The sequence below is a fragment of the Plectropomus leopardus genome, chromosome 10, assembly GCF_008729295.1.
Source record: "Plectropomus leopardus isolate mb chromosome 10, YSFRI_Pleo_2.0, whole genome shotgun sequence".
NCBI lineage: Eukaryota > Metazoa > Chordata > Actinopteri > Perciformes > Serranidae > Plectropomus > Plectropomus leopardus.
In genome coordinates this window covers 16954868-16973880 of record NC_056472.1, presented here as the reverse complement: position 1 = coordinate 16973880, position 19013 = coordinate 16954868, and the positions used below count along the sequence as shown (strand labels likewise).

The 19013-nt window shown below is 39.4% G+C and overlaps 1 protein-coding gene across 1 annotated transcript in view; it reads left to right on the top strand.

The window, feature by feature from the left end:
* LOC121949066 (potassium voltage-gated channel subfamily H member 7-like) overlaps positions 1–12165 on the top strand; it is a 51726-nt gene extending 39561 nt beyond the window's left edge. Inside the window, exons 11-16 of the mRNA XM_042494662.1 lie at positions 2754–2959; positions 4302–4389; positions 4550–4711; positions 7068–7224; positions 10002–10182; positions 11862–12165. Of these exons, the coding sequence (XP_042350596.1) occupies positions 2754–2959; positions 4302–4389; positions 4550–4711; positions 7068–7224; positions 10002–10182; positions 11862–12158 (1091 nt within the window). The 3' untranslated portion in view covers positions 12159–12165. The remainder of the gene's footprint in view (positions 1–2753; positions 2960–4301; positions 4390–4549; positions 4712–7067; positions 7225–10001; positions 10183–11861) is intronic.
* The last annotated feature ends 6848 nt before the right edge of the window (positions 12166–19013 follow it).

Here is a 19013-nt window from a genome sequence, read left to right as displayed (position 1 = left end):
AAGAAAAAAAAACCTTATTTCTCAGCTTTTGGTCAAGTCTGAGCTTGAAAAAAAGGAAATGGTGGTTCAAAGTCATATTATTCTGACCTCAGTGTTAGTTCTGTGAAGTTGCCTAAGTAAATATGTAGTCAGTGCTGTCAATATGTTAAGATTCAGCTTTTTGATACGCCTCTGTGCTGGTGATAGCTACGGCCTGGGGTGTCTGTCCATCCCATTCTTGTGCATGCCATATCTCAAGAACACCTTATGGGAATTTCCTCAAAGTTGGCACCAATGTCCACTTCGCTTCAGGAATTATCAGAATTGATTTTTGTGGTTATAGATCAAAGGTCAAGGTCACTGTGACCTCTTCTGTCTCATTCGTGTGAACATGATATCTCAAGAACACCTTGAGGGAATTTCTTTAAATTTGTTCACTTGGATTCAATGAGGAACTGAATAGGTTGATTAGGTCACTGCAACCTCACAAAACCTTTTTTTCATAACTCAAGAATTTACACACAAATGTCTAATAGAATGCAATGGTGATGTGATGACATTTTATATCAGGAATGTCAAAGTTCAGTTTCACTGTGACATCATGTTTTGCAAAAACACTTCTTGCCATTCCTCAATGTCATAACTCAGGAACGGGGGGGAGGCATTTGGTCAGATACTGTGTGGAAAGCATCCCTATTTTTACAGACATGTAAAACTGTAAGTGCAGCTTGACTGGTTTGCAGAAGTATACATCAATGAGGCAGTAATTCTAGTTTGTTAGAGGAGGCACTTACAAAAAGGTCACACTAATACGCATATTTAAATACATACATTTGGTTGTATTAGACAAATTTAAAATGTCTGATCACATTTTGCATGAAAGTGTGCAAAGTATGTCGCTGTTGTTGGAAAGTTGCTGGAAAACACACTGTGCATTTCACACACACGTGGGTTTTTCGCCCTTGGCTTTTTGTGAAAGAGTATTAATTATGTAGGTTGTTGTGATTGATTGAAATATTTGAATTATTGATTGAGCTTTGCTCCTACTCTGCACTCGATGCTTGATATGTTCAAATACGTGGAAAGGCTGCTGTCATGAGCTCAGGGAAGAAGAGGCGGTGTAGTTTCCCAGTGGGCACACACTATTTTAACACAGTAATACTTACATGCAGGCTCAGTATGACTTGTGTGCACATCAAAGAATTAGCTGTTATAATGCGAATCCTTCAAATGTGAATAATTTTCAGGTTAATGCAGCAGCTAAACCACCAGCCCATTCACACATTTTGACAAGAATGGCAAGGTGGACCTACTGTCCGCCATTTCTGTCCTTTGGGCAATAAGGCTGCCCATGTGACAGGTTTGAGATGCTGACATTTCTATTAAGTGGCTCCGCGAAAGGCTGTTTGGCAATTTCAAAGAACACTGTGAAATAGCTGCCACTATTTTTGACAGCACAGGGAAATGAGTTAAAGCTGACAAAAAAAAGGGATTTTAAAAAAGGGCAGCAAAAGACATAACTGACAAAAACAATCACTAGTTCAGAATGTGAATTGCTATTTTGCCTCAGTCGTATACAGAAGTGATACTGAATACTCATTGCTCTGATTAGAATAATGAGTATTTATCTTTTTCCTCATGGGTGAACCACAGCCAGGTGCTACAGGCCAAGCCTGGATTAAATTTGCTATTATTCATGAGATGAATGCTCTCTAAAGCTGCACCTGACAGAATGGGGTTTAAGCTTAGCAAAAACTGCTGCATCACACAAAACCTATTATTAACAAACACACTGGTAAAGTCCCTGATCCTATAGATCAGCCCATTTATATTTGATACAAACATAATGCTCCATCAGCACCATTTTGCTCCAATTTGTGAAAACCAAACTGTCCCAACCTCTAACAAGGTAGCAGTCAACCGATAGGGCTTAAGCAGTTTCCTCTTGTAATGATACCGAGTCCAACAAGGCCACTAAGCATTGTTCGCAGGTGAGAAATTAGTCTCTTACACTGCCATCCAGGCTAATGACGAACTAAATCCTTGTGCTGAAAGCTGCATGTAGGGGAGAGATACAGCACTCTGCGTGAGGCTGTCCTCTGTGGTAGAAAGGTGTCCGGTGCATGCTGTGAAAGGCACACTGGCAGCCAGCATATCATATCTCTTTCTCCTGAACCCCTGCTTGCAGTGTTGGCATTTGGAGAACCCTGGGACCAACAAAGGGATATTTCATCACGTTCTTAAACCAGACCGGTATTCTGTTTGCAAAACGGACCCCAATTTCAGCAGATGAAACTCTGATGGTAGACTTCATGACTTCCTGGAGTTTTGCTGAAGAATTGGCTTCATTATGTGATAGCCATTATCAACACAAATTTTCCCTTTGAAGTACACAAGTGTGTCAATCACAATCAAACCCTCCTTTCCCTCCACATGAAAGTTGCTTTGAGTTAGCCGTTATTTCTCAGCATAAATAATGGATCAAAGATAGAAAAACAACTGATGCACAGGCCTTGGGAGAACATCTAGACAGAGAGGAAAGACTGTTTGAGTTTTATTATCCGCAAAAACAAACACGTCTGTGCCCTTTTAGTGAGAGCCTGAGGAATTGTGAGATAAGTCCCTGCAGAAAACAAGACACAAATTATTCTCCATAACACACATGAGTACTGGTAGAAGTCAGTGCAGGTAACACTGAGATTTCTCCCTATCCAAGTGAAGCATTCAAGAAGATTTATTTTCTGTGTGTGTGTGTCTTTGTGTGTTGATTTTAGGAAAAAATGACATCTTTGGAGAAATGATCCATCTCTTTGCAAAGCCTGGGAAGTCCAATGCTGATGTGCGAGCTCTGAGTTACTGTGACCTGAGCACCATTCAGAGAGAAGATCTGCTGGAGGTGATAGACATGTACCCAGAGTTTGCTGACTCCTTCTTCAACAACCTGGAGCTTACCTTCAATCTCAGAGATGAGTCTCCAAAGGTAAATATTAGGACATTGGTGTTCTGGGAAACTACATGTTCAGCTGATTTAGAATAGCAAATATTCACATTGTTGTGACTGTCACTGTAAACTAAAAGTTTTCCTGCAAAATTATGGTAAACTACTGGCAACTGTACTTGCGAGCATCTGCCCATGATTTCACTGTGATTCAACTATATATTAATGTTTATTTCATTATTCTGCAGTAGAATGTGAGGTTTAAAGTGCAATACTGTAACCTTCGGACAATATGATTGTTGATAATGATTGCATGTGACGTCTGTCCCTCTGGTAAGATGAAAATTACTGCATAATGTCGTAAATCATATAACAGTCTACTGTTTATGTTTAGTGTTGTTTCTGGTTAAAAAAGTAAAAAAGTAGTAAAAAAGTAAGATTTAAGGTTTTTTTTTTACTGTAGTTTGGGAAAACAGTACGTTATTGTTAGAATTTGGCCATAATCAGTTTATTATGGTGTATGTACAGTCTCAATTAATTACAATACTTAAATTATGATATTTATATTATATTGTAAGATGTTATTAATTTCCTGGCAATCCAAAAAACTAAAAATATTGGCCACTCATTATGCTACAACAATAATAAATAAAAGGCTGGACACATTGTATAACATAACAACAGAATTCAGTAATTTGGTAATCCTTAGCAAAATACATTCAGTTTAATACAATACAAAGACAAGATATGTGACGTTCAGACTGATAAACTTTGTTTTTTTTTTTTTTAAATATCCACTCATCCTGAATTACATGCCTGCAAAACATTCCAAAGGGAGTTGGGACAAGGACATGTATACCACTGTGTTACATAACATTTTCTTTTAACAACACTAAATCGTTTGGAAACTGAGGAAACTAATTGTTGAAGTTTTGAATGTAAAATTTCTTTTGTAAGATTTGAGCAGGCCCCCTGAAATCTTTAATATCGAAAGACTGTCTGTGCGGAAGAATAGGTTAAAATCCCATCTGAACACAGTGAAAGAGTAGTTTCTCCTTACAAAGAGCATTTTGAAGCTGGAAAACAAAGACTTCTCCGTGTAATAAATAAATTTCAGTTTGCATGATGCTTTTTCCATGTCGTTCCACTTTATTGCACAATGCCTGTAAGGATTTAAATATATAATATTTTTTATTGATTTATTTTTATTGAGTTAATTCCAATATCTGGTCTAAATGTTATTTGAATTGCTGAATTGGAAATGTGTTTAATAAAAAAAAAAACATTTGGATCTTCAAATTATGATTTATGTCCGTTTTACACAGCGGACTTTTTTTGAAACCGGGGTTGTAATGATTAGATTTTAACGTTCACATTGTTGCAGCCCTCAGGCTCCCAAGGCGGTGATTCAGATGGCGAGGGCAGTAAGAGCATTAAAAGAAGGATCTCCTTCACACCAGATGTATCTAAAGGTAAGTGTAAACTAATCCACACAGGTCCGGTGCCGTCTCCTGTGGTTTTAAATGTGTCCTTTGTTATTGCTCACTGAGTGGAGTTCCCTGAGAGCATCTATTCCATAAGGAGTACAGTACAGTGTTATTCCACTGACTCCCGTTGATTGCCATTCCACAGGGGACAACAAGGAAGTGGTTAAAGACTTGAGGAGGGAGAGGGGATCTAATTCGTGCCTAAAGAGAAGTTCAGAAGTCCTGGGTTCCTCTCCACACAGTGCCCCAGTCCTGAATTCAAGTCTTATTGTCAGAGACAACGTGGAGAGAAGACCATCTTTTGAAGGTAATAAATGTTGTTTTACTGATGAGTATTCTGTGAATGTAATCTTTTCTGTTATGATGAGAATTCGTAAAACAAAGTGTTGCTAGGGGGTTCCTTGGTGGCATAATTAGTGAAGATGGGAAGCCAGTGTGGGGATCATGTCCTTGTTGGTGCAATAGCAACTCTTCTTGGATGGTTAGAGCAAATTTGTGGAGGTGGCTGAGATCTTCACAGGCTTCCAAGGCTGGTTAAAATAATAGATCCATGAGTTTAATGGCTTATCTTGCACCAAAACACAGCGCAGCGTAAATGGTGCAATGGTTAGGTTGAATCAAAACAATGGCTTAATTTAAGCAGAATCCAATTAAAGGTATAGAACACAATAAAAGTCAAACATTACAAGCCTCACAAAGGTATTTTTTACTGCCTGTCTATTGCAGTGCATGGTTGCTGCAGTACGAATTTGACAAAAAAAAACTGCAAACAAATGGGCGGAAAGTCACAAAGGTGACCTGGGCCACAACCTGATAGGATGCAAGCCTCAAAAGTGCAAAGACTTCTCACGTTTAAAAATTGATCTACAAAAATGCATAGACATGGCTCCACATGCATTCATTGTGGTGAAACTTAACATTTGTATAACCTAACATTTTACGTGAAATGAAAATTCATGTTTACAAATTAAGTTTTGCATATTTTCAAATCATTCTGGGTTTTTTTGTGGAAATTATGTCACATAGCACAAATATAAAAAGACATGCTTATGAATAGTGATGTATTTGTGGATCGCGATATACATTTTTAGATTGTCTTTTGTGGGTTACAACTATCAAAGTCCAATAAAAACTTTTATGCATTGCATCATAAATCACAACAGCCAATCCACTGCCCCATGTTAACACAGTAACGACAGGACTATCACGCGTAAGCTGAGAATAGCTGAGGATGCAGTTATTTCTCTAATGCTGCTATCTCAAGATCACAAGTTAATTATTTCCTTATCGGGAAATGAGCTCTGTTAGTCCGAGATAACGGGACAATCAACCTGTTATCATAAGAAACTAAAAGGTCATTTCCTCTTATTACTTCTAATGTATATCAGAGATCAGGAGTGCCATGCCAGCATTCATGGATGGTGTCCTGACAACTGTGGCAACTGATTAAAGCTGCAAATGTCCAATCAAGGAGGACTCATTATTAATCAACACATAAGACTGAACTTTAATCAAGGTTGAGTTCAGTCATGAATCCTCCCCAACGGTCATTTTCGAGTGCTGCATAATGCTCCTGTGATCTCAGGAAACAAAAGTAGTTTTTTCAGAATTAATTATCCGGTTATTTCAAGAAATCAGTCTTTTGTTTTCTCGAGAGTCCACAACCAGTTATGTAGAAAAAAAAAGCTTTTAAAAAAAGCTTTAAAAAAAGCTGTTATCTCTAGATAGTGAAATGATTAACTCATGTTTTCAAATAATTCCAAGCACTGCCTTTCCCAACTTCTGTGCTATGATGCAGGCATACAGTACATGTAAGAAAAATGTGATGCAACGCTCTCACAATTTAATTTGTTTCAGGAGCTTCACATGTGCCATTCATGCCTGTATAAAGGGCCCCAGCTTACATACATTTTCTATGATCAATATGTCTCTTACTAAGGCAGTATGCCTATATTGATTTGCAACCTCAGTTGCTCTAATAAAACAGAAATAGAAAGTGAAAAATCCAAACTTACTGTCTCCTTCCTTTTCTTATGTCTGGCTTGGAGATCTAAAATACACAACAATAACTAGCCAACATGATATAGAAATTGTAGGATTTTGCATTGGCAAAGTACATTCCATTGACAAGTCAAGTGGTATGAGACATACAGTTATAGATATGATGAAAACAAAAAGAAATGTGTGACAGACTGAAGCTAGTCTCTACTGCTGTAAAGATACAAAGCATAAGGCAGCCTGAGAGCAAAGGTAAGAGCCATCCATGTTAAGGGCACAAACAGGATGCAGCAAGGGTCCTCATATCTATACAGCTCATCACGGTAGTGCAAATCCATCTGCACAGACTGCTACACCAGATAGTGTAATCACAGAACGTTATGTTTAAAATCACAAAAGAGGCTCAACACATATCACCGGACAGCAAGCTGAATACTAACAGGTGCTTAGCAGAGATAACAACAAGGTTAGTTTGCTACTAGAAAGCATTGCATTAATTCTCCCAGTGCAAGGACTTGATAGATAAACAACAAAGAGCCTACACAAAGCTCTCCTGTAGAGATAAATTACGCTCTATTTTAGCGAGGGGTTTTTTAGTTTAGTGATGACGTTGTTCTGACCCACATGTGAGGATGTAAAGCATGCGTGTTGGTTTGGCTTTGCAGATCTGTGCTGTGATAAATGGGCCTGTAAGAAGCCTGCAGACTACCTGGATGAGTCAGCACAGTTCCAGGACCTGAGAGAGGATGATAACTCTGCCAGTGAGATCACGTATGGAGAAGTGGAACAGCGCTTAGGTCAGCTTCAGGAGCACTTAAACAGGTACATATTTTCAGAGTCAGCATACACATGGTAGATCCTCATTTAATTGCCATAAACTTTACCTGCTTATAAACCAGTGTATGATAAAAGTGTTTTGGGTTTTTTTTGTCTTCTTTAAAGGTCCCATAAGATATGCATTTTCAAATTGATAATTGTATTTTGGGTTTCTATTAGAACATGTTTACATGCTTTAATGTTAAAAAAAACAGATCATTTTTTCTCATGCTGTCTGCCTGAATACACCTGTATTTACCCTCTGAAACACTCCATTTTACAGCCTGTCTCTTCAAGACCCCTCCCCAAAAAAGCCCAGTTTGCACTGATTGGTCAGTGTTTCTGGGTCTTCATCATCTGTGCTTTTGGTGTCAGTCATTGTATCTACACAATGACTGTACCGGCACTGTAGCAGCACGTTTATTTTTATATAGTGTACTTGTGACATCTCAAATTCACAGAAGTCCTGATGGCTCATTTAAAGGTACAGTATCTGAATACGGGCTTTGTGCATTTCTCTGTGGATTGAGCATTTTGATACTTCCACAGTAGCAGTAACAAAAAAAGACAGCAATCGGACTGACCTTTAAAATACTGTTCTAAGTCTCAATAGTTTCTTTGTGTCACCAGTGCAAACGCTGTTACTGAGTAATAAGTCTGATAACTCATGTCACACAGTGGTATTGGTTGAAATTGGATGCCCACTTGCTACACTTGCTGTTAGGACAAAGTGCAACTGTTTACCAGATGTACCTTGAGGCTGTATCAAATAATGGTAAATATTATCTTGCCTCATGTCAAGCCACATGCAGGATAACTGTAACCGCGACAGATGAAGAAAGAGCACACTGCGTACAAAGAAACACATCAGTAATGATGATATAATAATGTAATTCAACACAGGGGCCTTTTTTCTGCAACTTTGGACACTAACAAAATTTTGCTAATAAAACTTAATAAATTAGATTTTAAGTCTAGCAATTAGATTTTCTTACTTCATTGTTTTTCTAATTTTATTTAAATAAATGCTTCTTGCTCCACTGTTAGTCTGAAACGGTAGCTTTACTGGTTGGAAATGTGGTGAAACAACTCATTTATTACAAAACATTGGCGCTGTCTCAATAACTGAAATTTAATCTTCAAATCATTCTGTTACTGAAGTGCATGGTGCATTTGTTTCTTTACCTATTACCTCTTTACCTACCTAGGCAAGAAGTTGTAGAAGATATGCACAACTGTTGTTTGGTTTTCCAAGCCTTCAGATGTTTTTTTCAAATTCATATATATATATATATATCTAAAACATATATAATATATGTGTTATATATAGTTAGATATGGATTGAAAAACTCTGAAGAAATTTATTAAAGCACATTTTAAGGCACAAGGGCAGCATTTTTTTATGGGGTTTGGACGTATTCAGAAGAAATACAATTACATTTATAAATTTTTCCGATTAATTATCCCACCACTACATTTTCAGTTTGTGACTTAATGATTATGAAGTGCTTTATTTTTTAAAGTTGTCACCTCCCACACTCCTAAAAGTAAGCCACACTTCCTCTGCAATCACTGGCAACGTGTAGTTCAATTGCCAATGTACATGAGTAGGTGGAGGAAGGCAACTCGCCGACAGAAGCTGTTGTCGGACTCAGAGTGGGCGGCTGGATCTACTGGAAGCGGGATGTACCGCAGCAGAACCGGAACATATTAAACGTGAGAATGGATTGGTGCAACATTTTGCAGAGTAGTAATGAGAATCTAAAACTGATGACTGAGAACAAAGTGTTCCTGAATCATCATGGAATAAAAGCCACTCTCTGGCTAAACTCACTGTAATTTAAACAATAGATATGCAAATAAGCTACCTTTCTAGAGTCAATACAGTCTCATTATTTTCTGCAGCGGAGAAGCACATTGGCCATAGTTTTAACAACACACCTGCAGCCAGCAGGCCACCTGAAATAGACACAAATGAACAGCAGGTGGTATTTTTAGCTGGAATTATTACAGAGAACGAGGGACAGCATCAGGGTCCTGGAAATACCGGGTTGGCTTATTTTATTTAGCACAAATAAGACATTTTATCCACTGCACTCTACCTGACCTTGTTTTTCCCCTAATGCTAGCTGGCTGCAGGATGAGCAGCACTTCTCTGTCATTTTGTTTTTTGTGGCTTCGACTCGTCTGAGAGGACATGACAGAGAAAAAAAAATGTTGATGTAGCATTCTCTTCAGCAAACACATATAAATAGCCTAGAAAAATTCATTTTGTTGCACCTGTAAAAAATGTCTACTGTGTGGCTGCTTTTACTTTATCCCTCGTTGGTCATTACCTGGTAAACCAATGCTGCCTCTTCACAATAGAGCAGCAAACAAGGGGCATAACATTTGACAATATTTGTGGATATTAGAAGAAATACAGGTAATTAAAAGGTTATTCAGCATTACCCAAAATTGCCTGACAGCCTAAATATAGATCTTGGATGATATCTACTCATAATTAGATTGCCCAAATGAGTGTGATGCAGTCATTTCCACAGTAAACGCTGGATTCACACCTCCCACAGAAAGCTCATTATCACTCCAAGCATGAGCAGCGTCTTTCGTCTACTACTCTGGCAGAATGTGTTTCCATGCCTTTACCATTGCTTTTTTTATCCACTGAGGAGCACAAGCTCCATCTAGTGCTAAAAGAGATACTACTGGGTGTGTTTTCAGCCAGTACATTATCAAGACTTCTCAGAGGTGTGTATTAATCTCCTTTTGTCTGTCTTTGTTAGGCTGGAGACGCAGCTTATGACAGATATTCAGACCATCCTACAGCTGCTACAGAGACAACCAACACTGGGACCTCCAGCCTACAGCACTGTGACTGCCAGCCCAGACTATCACAGACCTGCTGTGAAGGTTCAGCCAGTTGCTCTGACTGCAAGCCATTTTTTCAGCCATACAGGAACTCAAGTAAGAAAGTTTTAGGAGGTAGAGACTGTTTTTTTCCCTACACAATAAGTTATTTCTCTACTTATGTTCATGAAATATCACATTTTCTTTTCTGGCAGAGCACTGACATGGTGCATCAGCTGGCTTTTACAATCACAAATCACACTCTCATCAAGTCATAAGTGGCATTCAAGCAGACAATGAGGCAGATAATCTGAAAAGCTCCTACTGTTTCATATTGCTTTGCTGAAACCTGTTTTGATTGATTGGTTCATCTGCCACAGTGTTTGCTGAACATTCACAGGAAAGAATTCAGAGCCACAGTCTGACACCATGAAAAAGCCTCCCCAATATGGGAGTCAATACAAGCTAAACAAGTAGTAAGGTTTTATGTATTTTGTCTTCAATACTACTGGACTTAATTGTATAAACACAAGTTTGTACTCAGTTTTTTTAATATGACTAATCACTTTGTTTTGTATTCGATATCCTCATATTCGACAACTATCATCCAATTCATTTTTAGAACTTTAACTTTTTTAACAAAATGTTGCATGAATAGACCTTTGATTTTAGAGTAAATACAGGTTTTTTGTTTTTGTGTCTAAGTGACTAATAGGATCAATAATCTTTTAAATTGCTCTGCTATTAAGCAAGACAGCTGCAGCCAGCAGCTTTTACCAGGCTGCAATGAACCCACTCAGGGCATGTGCACAACATCAATTTATGACCACCAGTAGTGTTTGTTGTTGCCACTGACAGATCAAGAATGTTATTATGATGTCTGACAACAATATGGAAAGGATCCCAACATTTTTGTTTAAAGAGTAAGATCAATTTCATTCCTCCATTCCTCTGGCCAGAGGCATTATTTTGGGGTTGTCCGGCCGTCAGTATGTATGTACGGCCCATTCTTGTTAATGTTATATCTCAAGAAGGCTTTGAGGGACTTTCTTGAAATTTAGCACAAACATTCACTTGGACTCAACGATGAGCTGATTAGACTTTTATGTTCACTGGGACCTTGCATCCGTCTAATTTTTGCGAACACAATATCTGAAGATGGCCTTGAAGGTTCCTCAAATTTGGCACAAACATCTGCTTGGACTCAAGAATGAACTGATTAGAATCTGGTGGTTGAAGGTCAAAGGTCAACATCAGAGTGACCTCATTGGTTATCTCTTTACTGTTCCAACAACATTCAACTCTGATTTGGTTTAAATAAGCTCTTAATTTACACAATTAAATGTGAAAGTATGTTCACACTAAACACTAAAATTATTTTTTATTTAAACATTGATCAGTATTTTGGGCAATACCAACTCCAAGGCTGTTTCTGGTTATACAAAAAGTGTCTTACTCTTTAACAAAAAGGTTGTCCTCTTTAAGGATTGTTTCCATAATGTTGTCAGACATTATGATAACAATCTGAGCCTGTCAGATGCAAAAACAAGCACTTCAAGTGGCTGCAAAATGATGGTACACAATAGCCCAAAGTGACAACATTGCAGCCTTCTCCACTGCTGCTGGCTACAGCATTCTCACTCAATACTAAGCCAATTTCAAAAATTGTTGTCTCCATTAGTCACTTTAAGACACAAAAACATGAGAAAATAGGGCCCAGGGTGAAAAATACAGAGGCTTTATTTTAACTTCAGTGAGGGCATCCAAGTTTTATATTCTGCCACTCTTCCTCTTAGGGCCCCAACCACAAACGGGAGAGGGCCATTCAGGAATCCAAAGACTCTCTGTCGAGCTTGGCCAACGTGAATGCGCCTCTCGAGGGCAGCCTTACAGCATTGCTTGTACAAAGACATACAGAGCCACAACAGCAGCAACAACAGATCACAGGGCATCAACAGTCTTCACTGATTCTTCTTCCAACTGAGACCTCTTCCGCCACCTCCTCCTCTTCCTCCCCAGCCCCTTCTGACTCCAACCTCAATACCACTGGACTCCACAGACCTGTCTCAGACCAAGAGTTTCCAGGGCCATAAACTTTTTAGCAGCACGGTGTTCTAATATCTGGGTTGTAATGCTGTAATTACTTTTTAAGTAGCGGGTTTTTATTAGCATGCTGACACAGAGATCTGTATAGTTCATTTGCAATGGCTTGGCAATAGTAGTAAGTTGGTTTAATTTTATTATGCATGTGGATAAAATACTGTTTGCTGCAGTTAACAGTGTGTTTATCAGTTTTCTGCAGTTATCAGTGTAATAATAATGGTTACATATTGTAACAGTAGTTCTATAACACAGAAGCCCTCTGATGGACACTTTAAAGGTATAGTTCAGATTTTTTTGAAGTGAGGTTGTACGGGGGTAGTTATCCATAGAAAGTATAGTACAAACAGTAGTGGTCAGTCAGCATGTTCCCAGTTTTGAGAAGCAGGCTGGAGTCCAACATGGAAGCTAAACAATGTACGGCTGTGGAGGAGTCAGCAACAAAATGTATTATAGGCACCTAAAAAATGTCACACCAAAAAAATCAGTTTAAGTGCATGCTATATTAAGAATGTTTGCACTGCTTTGTCTTACCATCAGAAAGTGATTTCCAATCCAAGGCTCTCTTCAGAGTCAGACTTTATCGCGAAAAACTGATTTAACATTGCTGCACACAGGAGGTGTCTGCTTCTGCCTCGATCAGTCAGGTTTTTTTTTTGTTATTTTGTGATTTGGCTTTGTGGCATTTAAAAAGGGTTTGTTGGTATTCACTTAAGTCACACAATAACATAATTTAACTAATTGGTCAAGGCAGCGGTAGACCAGCAGCTGCTGTGTTCAGCAAGCTAAAATCACTGTTTTTGTCAGTGGAGTCTGGTGGCTTTAATTAGAGCATAGATGGAGAACTGAGGCTGTTAATAGTTTGTTAGTTAGTTAGTTAGTTTTTATTTCTGTGTGATGCCTGTCCCATTCCACATGGGATTACAAGACACCATCACAATACAATAGTTAATATCTTCCAAACTGTAACGGGCTGTCTGACGGAAAGGTAAAGCAGTGAAAATACTCTCAATGTAGCAAACTTATAATGAATTTTTGGATCTGACTTTTTTTGCTTAGCTTCCATGTTGGACTCCAGCCTGCTTCTCCAAACGGGGGGTGTGCCGACTGACGTCTACTCTATATAATACACTTCAAAAAATCTAAACTTTCTTGTTAAGCATCATCGCACCTACTCTAAATGTGCATGTAGAGGCTAACCAATCAGGATGAAACCTGTCAACCACACAGAGTGTCCCTGTAGGAGGACAGCACTTCCCCATTTACTAAGTCTACAGCTTCCTAACAAAGGTCATATTGATCAGCAGAGATGCTGCTTGAAGAGCTCCACCTGATTGTGATCAAACTGTTGCTACAATACCTATCTGCTCTCTGCTTCACCCAGGTTTTGTACTCTAATGGGCTCTAATGGACTCTGCACCACTCATCGTTCCCAACACACAACTGGTCACTCTGGGCTGGGCTGTGTGAACTCATCAGGTTTCATGAGCTCTGTTCATGGACACTGTGACAACCTTGATCATCAGAGAGATGTATCCCTGCCTCCGTCATTTTTTTGCAAAGCAAGAGGAGCTGTCTCCTACGTATTTAACACTAAGTGGTTAACAGTGCCCAGCACTCCAGGCATCAGTGCATTGTATCCAGGCTTCACTTCCATTACCAGGAAACAAGGAAGCATGCACTGTATGACTCAAGCCAACTGCTCCTCGACATCTCTGTAGGTGCTGAACGTGTCAAGATCCAAAGATAGACATTCAAAGTCCTTCCCGGTCCTGCAGAAGGTTAGGGTTACAGCAGCTGCGCACAGAAAGTCTCAACTTCTTCTGCCTTTTCAGTCCTCAATAACTTCATTACTTCTGTGCAGAAAGCAACGAAGAGCGGCAGTAAAGGACCACACAAAGATCCCTCCACTGTACATTACAGAGATTTGGGGCTCCAGAACAAACACTTCCTGGAGAGTTCCTGTCCATCGATTGCCCTCCCCATAGTTCACAGTGATCTTTTCTTTGGACAGAAATTTTACTCAACAGCTGTTGACCTCATGGCTGCAATGAGAAGAAGAAGCTGAGTGTCGTCAGAGAGCAGCTACTGTACCACTCACTGCCAAAGTGCCCCAAAAGAGGCAGGGCATTGCAATTGATGACTCAGCTTCCTGTAGTCCAGTCAGTAAAGGGGTCATACCATATTATCACCATACTTTTGTTACTATACATTTTATTGTGATCTTGAACATTTTGTGATAGTCTGAGTATTGCGATAACATATAGTCCGATATGTTGTGCTTTATTACCTTTTTCAACTAAATTATGTCCCCAAAGGTAAAAAAAAATACCAACATCTCTATTAAGATAGCATTTAAAAGATTAAGTTTCTCACTTGAATCATTTTTAGTGCAGCAAAATTATATTGTAGACTGACAAAAGCAGTTGATTTTATTATTCTAGTTGGCTATCAAATGTATAAACTGTATTTTCAATGTTAGTCATTTATATATTTTAAAAAAATCAATTCTTGTAGTCTGTGTATCAACACAATATTGTATTCGGTGTAAAAAGGTAAGTAAAGATGGAGACCATGACTCAAGATTGCAAATGCCAGTTGGAGGCGTCCCATCTCTGTCACCAGGGAGTCTGGGCAGTTTGCAAGTGCAACCTCAGACTTGAAAGCAATAATGTGAGCCAAAGCTAGGGCCCTGCACTATTATTTCCTCATTGCCATCATACATGTACTACAGCTAAAGCGGGAGGAGAGGACTTCGTCAGGACAAGAAAATAATGCCATTTTTTCCTCCGGTTGCTGAAATCCTGACATGGCATCTGATTCTGAGGCACTGACAGTGAATTTCCTCCATGGGAATACTGGCCACATGAACACCCTCAGTGGTCTCTGATGAACTTGGTGAGTCCTGTTAGAGCCCATTAGACTCTAAAGCTTGTGTGCATACACATACAGACTCTACCACTCAGAAGGCCTGCATAGGAACAGACTATACAAACTTTTTTCTGCAGCTGTTCGTGTAATTCAGCATTATCACAAAGGTGTGAGAACAGTTTTTGTTATCCTTAGTTGTATGCCTGTCTTCTCTGATGTGTGACTCAGGGGTTATGGAAAATTGCACTGCAAAATACATTACAGTATCATGTATACTGTAGTTTTCTTCTTTAAACAATGTGCATTATTACTGCGGTCACTGATGTGCACCTACTGTACAACGTTAAGCCAACAGAACACATCATACATGCTTGTCTGGGCAGATATCCTAACATGCAGATTTAAGAGTTTTCTGTTGTTTTCTTAGAGCTAGGCCTCTGACAAACAAGTATGATGTAGGTATTTCTACATGGCAGTGCATGTGTTTTCTATTTATATATTTACTGTTTTGCACTGCTTATGAGCCCAAAGTAGCACATGACAATATAAAATGATGTCAGCATATTTGTCTTTTTTTAGGATGCACTCTGTTGGGCAAGAACGGGAGGGAGGGGGACACATGGAAAGTTAGTACTTGCGCATAAACAGGCCTCAGAGAGGGTCTTGTGCCTATACAACCAATCCAAATGCTAAGTCAGCATCTTTATGTAGGACTAACCATAACATCGACGAAGCATATCGTTTACCTGTACTGTTTTTGTTGGCAATGTACATTAAAGTTAAAATGTTGTTAGACAATTGTTAGAAGACAAAAACATCACATTGTAAGATGTAAAAAAAAAAAAAAAAAAAGTATTTTTTTTAACCGAGTAAATTATATTGGAAACTCTTTAGCAAAACAGTAGTACATATATTTGTTTTGAAGCTGTGGGAGCAATAAATGAAAACACACTTATACTAGCGTCACTGGATTTCTCATACACACACACACACACACACACACACACACACACACACACATATATATATACAGACACACCAACTGCTGGTTGACAGAGCAGTCAGTCAGTCACCTGGATTGACTATAGGAAGCCTTTGACTCAACGCCACATACATGGATCCTGGGATCCTGGAATGTTTGGAACTGTACGACATTAACAAGACACCGAGAGCCCTCAGCAAGAACTCAGTGGGATTGTGGAGGACAACCCTAGAGGCCAATTCAAAGCCAATTGCACAAGTTACTATCAAGTGCAGGATATACCAAGGAGATGCTCTGTCCCTGCTGTTGTTCTGCACAAGTCTTGACCCCCTCAGCCAGATCATCAATAAGAGTGGCTATGGATACTGGTTCCCAAGTGGAGCAACCATCAGCCACCTCCTCTACATGGATGACATCAAGCTGTACGCTAAGAGTGAGCATGACATTGACTCAATCATCCACATCATCAGGATCTACAACAACGACATCAGGATGTCATTCGGGCTAGATAAGTGTGGATGCATGATATCTAAGAAGAAAGATGGTTACAACTGAAGGATTGAACTACCAGAAGTTAACAGGGGGTGTACGGGACAGTTACAGATACCTTGGAATCCTGCAGGTAAATGGGAACCATGGGAACCAACGCAAGGAAGTCAGCCACAACCAAATATCTACACAGAGTGAGGCAAGTCCATCAACACAAACGCACTGTCAGCCATCAGATACCCCACTGGCATAATAACCTGGCCAAAGGAAGAGATTGGGGTTCCTGATATCAAGACAACTCCTCACAAGACATGGTGTGTTTCACTCCAAGTCCAGCACCCTGAGACTATACACTCAGTGGAAGGAGGGGGGCCGAGGGCTAGTGAGCGTCAGAGCCACTGTCCAGAATGACAGCTAAAATCCAGGAGTACATCAGAAAGATGGCCCAAAGGGAAGATTTGCTAAGTGAGTGTCTCAGGCAGCAGAAGCCCCAATGATGATGATGATGGTGATGATGATGATGATGATGATGATGAGGAGGAGGAGGAGGAGCAGGAGCTGTCATGAAAGGAAAAGCCCCTGCATGGCTTGTACCGCCGACATGGACAAATCCTGCCAATGGCATTGTAAAAAGGCTGGTCTGAAGGACAGCAGCACAAGAACAGGCATTCAGCACAAGAGCCAAACAGGCCGGGTCTACCACACCAGGCAGGACCCTAGGTGCAGGCTGTGCAAAGATGCTCCTGAGACAGTCCAGTACATAAAAACAGGGTGTAAGATGCAGGCAGGCACAGCATACATGGAGCGCCAAAACCAAGTGGCTGGCATTGTTTACATGAACATCTGTGCGGAGTAAGGGCTAGAAGTCCAGGCTCCAAACGTAAGACACCTCCAAAGGTCGTGGTGAATAACATCGCTAAGATTCTGTGGGACTTCCATATCCAGACTGACTGACTGGTGATGGCTAACCAACCAGACATCATTGTGGTCGATAAACAACAGAAGAAGGCAGTAGTGATAGATGTAGCAGTCCCGAGCAATAGCAGCATCAGTAAGAAGGAAGCTTGAGAAATACCAAGGGCTGAAAGAGGAGGTGTAGAAGGTGAAGGCAGCAGTGTTGCTAGTGGTGATCGGAGCATAAACCCCTGTCGTTGTTTCTTAAGTAGTAATGATGTGTAGTTGATGAAGGAACCGCCGCTGACACCGACTTGGTTGCATAAGAATTAATTTATTACAACAAAGTTCAGCATCCACCAGGCACCATGGTCTACCTGGGAGAAGATTCGGGACCAATGTGAATCTCTCTCTTACAACTCATGCATATCTCTTATATAGGTACAAGCATCTATACATTCATCAGTAAACATTCCTCACCTATTGTATTTTAATCACAAAAATGACTCCCAAGGGCCACAGTCCATGTCATGTAAGCCTAGTATCAATATTTTACTCATCTGACTCCGAGACGTAATCATTCCTAGACCTCTGACCTCAAGATAAGCAAACAGAGCATAATACACCTCACCCCCAAACTGGGACAGTGGCTTCAGCAGATTCCAGGAACGACATCTGAAATCTCAGTCCAGAAGAGTGCAGTCCAAGGAACAGCTAAGATACTGCACAGGACCCATTTTTATTATCAAAAAGTGGCCTTTAATGGGTGGTTTTTGCTACATTTCCTTTGTCCTTGAGACAGATTTTGGATCTTAAACCCTGCTCAGTTTTGAATTTAATACTGATCTAATAATAACTTAAAATACAAATAACACGTAAATAGTTTGTTTTGTTAATATATACTTTACTTTTAGATTAACATTACTGCTGCATTATTGTGTATGCTGCATTTTACTGTTGTAGATGTGTAAGGTTGCGCTTATTCCAACACGTTTAAAAAATGTTGGGCAGTTTACAATCTTCACCAATGCGTCATTCTGTAAGATTATCATATGTTTGAAGCATCGCTGTCCTATGAGAACCACGTATCCCTAAAAAAATAATCTAATCTTAATGGTTAAGTAGTCCTGTTTGCAGTTTTGTGACAATGCATGTTGGGGACTAAAGGGGTTAAATTTTATTTTAAATTTTTCAGCAGGCTAAAAGTTTTATATGCAGAATGAAACAGTCATTCTGTTGCATTGCTTTTTTTTTTTTTTTTTTTTTTGCTGTGCAGAAATGCCTTTTCCCTTTCTTTGGCAAAGGCTATTTGTACATTTTTCAACATAATTTTGAAAGTTTTTGAAATGCATGTTAGAAAAGTAATCATATGTAAAAAATTACATCACTTTAGTGATGTAATTAAAATAGTTACATTAAATGTTCCACTTTTAACAGGGTAACTAGTATATTTAAAAAGTAACCTCAACACTATGCATTTTCCAACATATCCAACGTGGGTTTTAAATACTGTATTCAGATAAAGGGGTTGTGCTTCAACAATAGGATTCTCAGTGGAGTCCTATAGCCTACCAAAAATCCAGTAAGCTTATTACAAAAAAAAAAGAAAAGA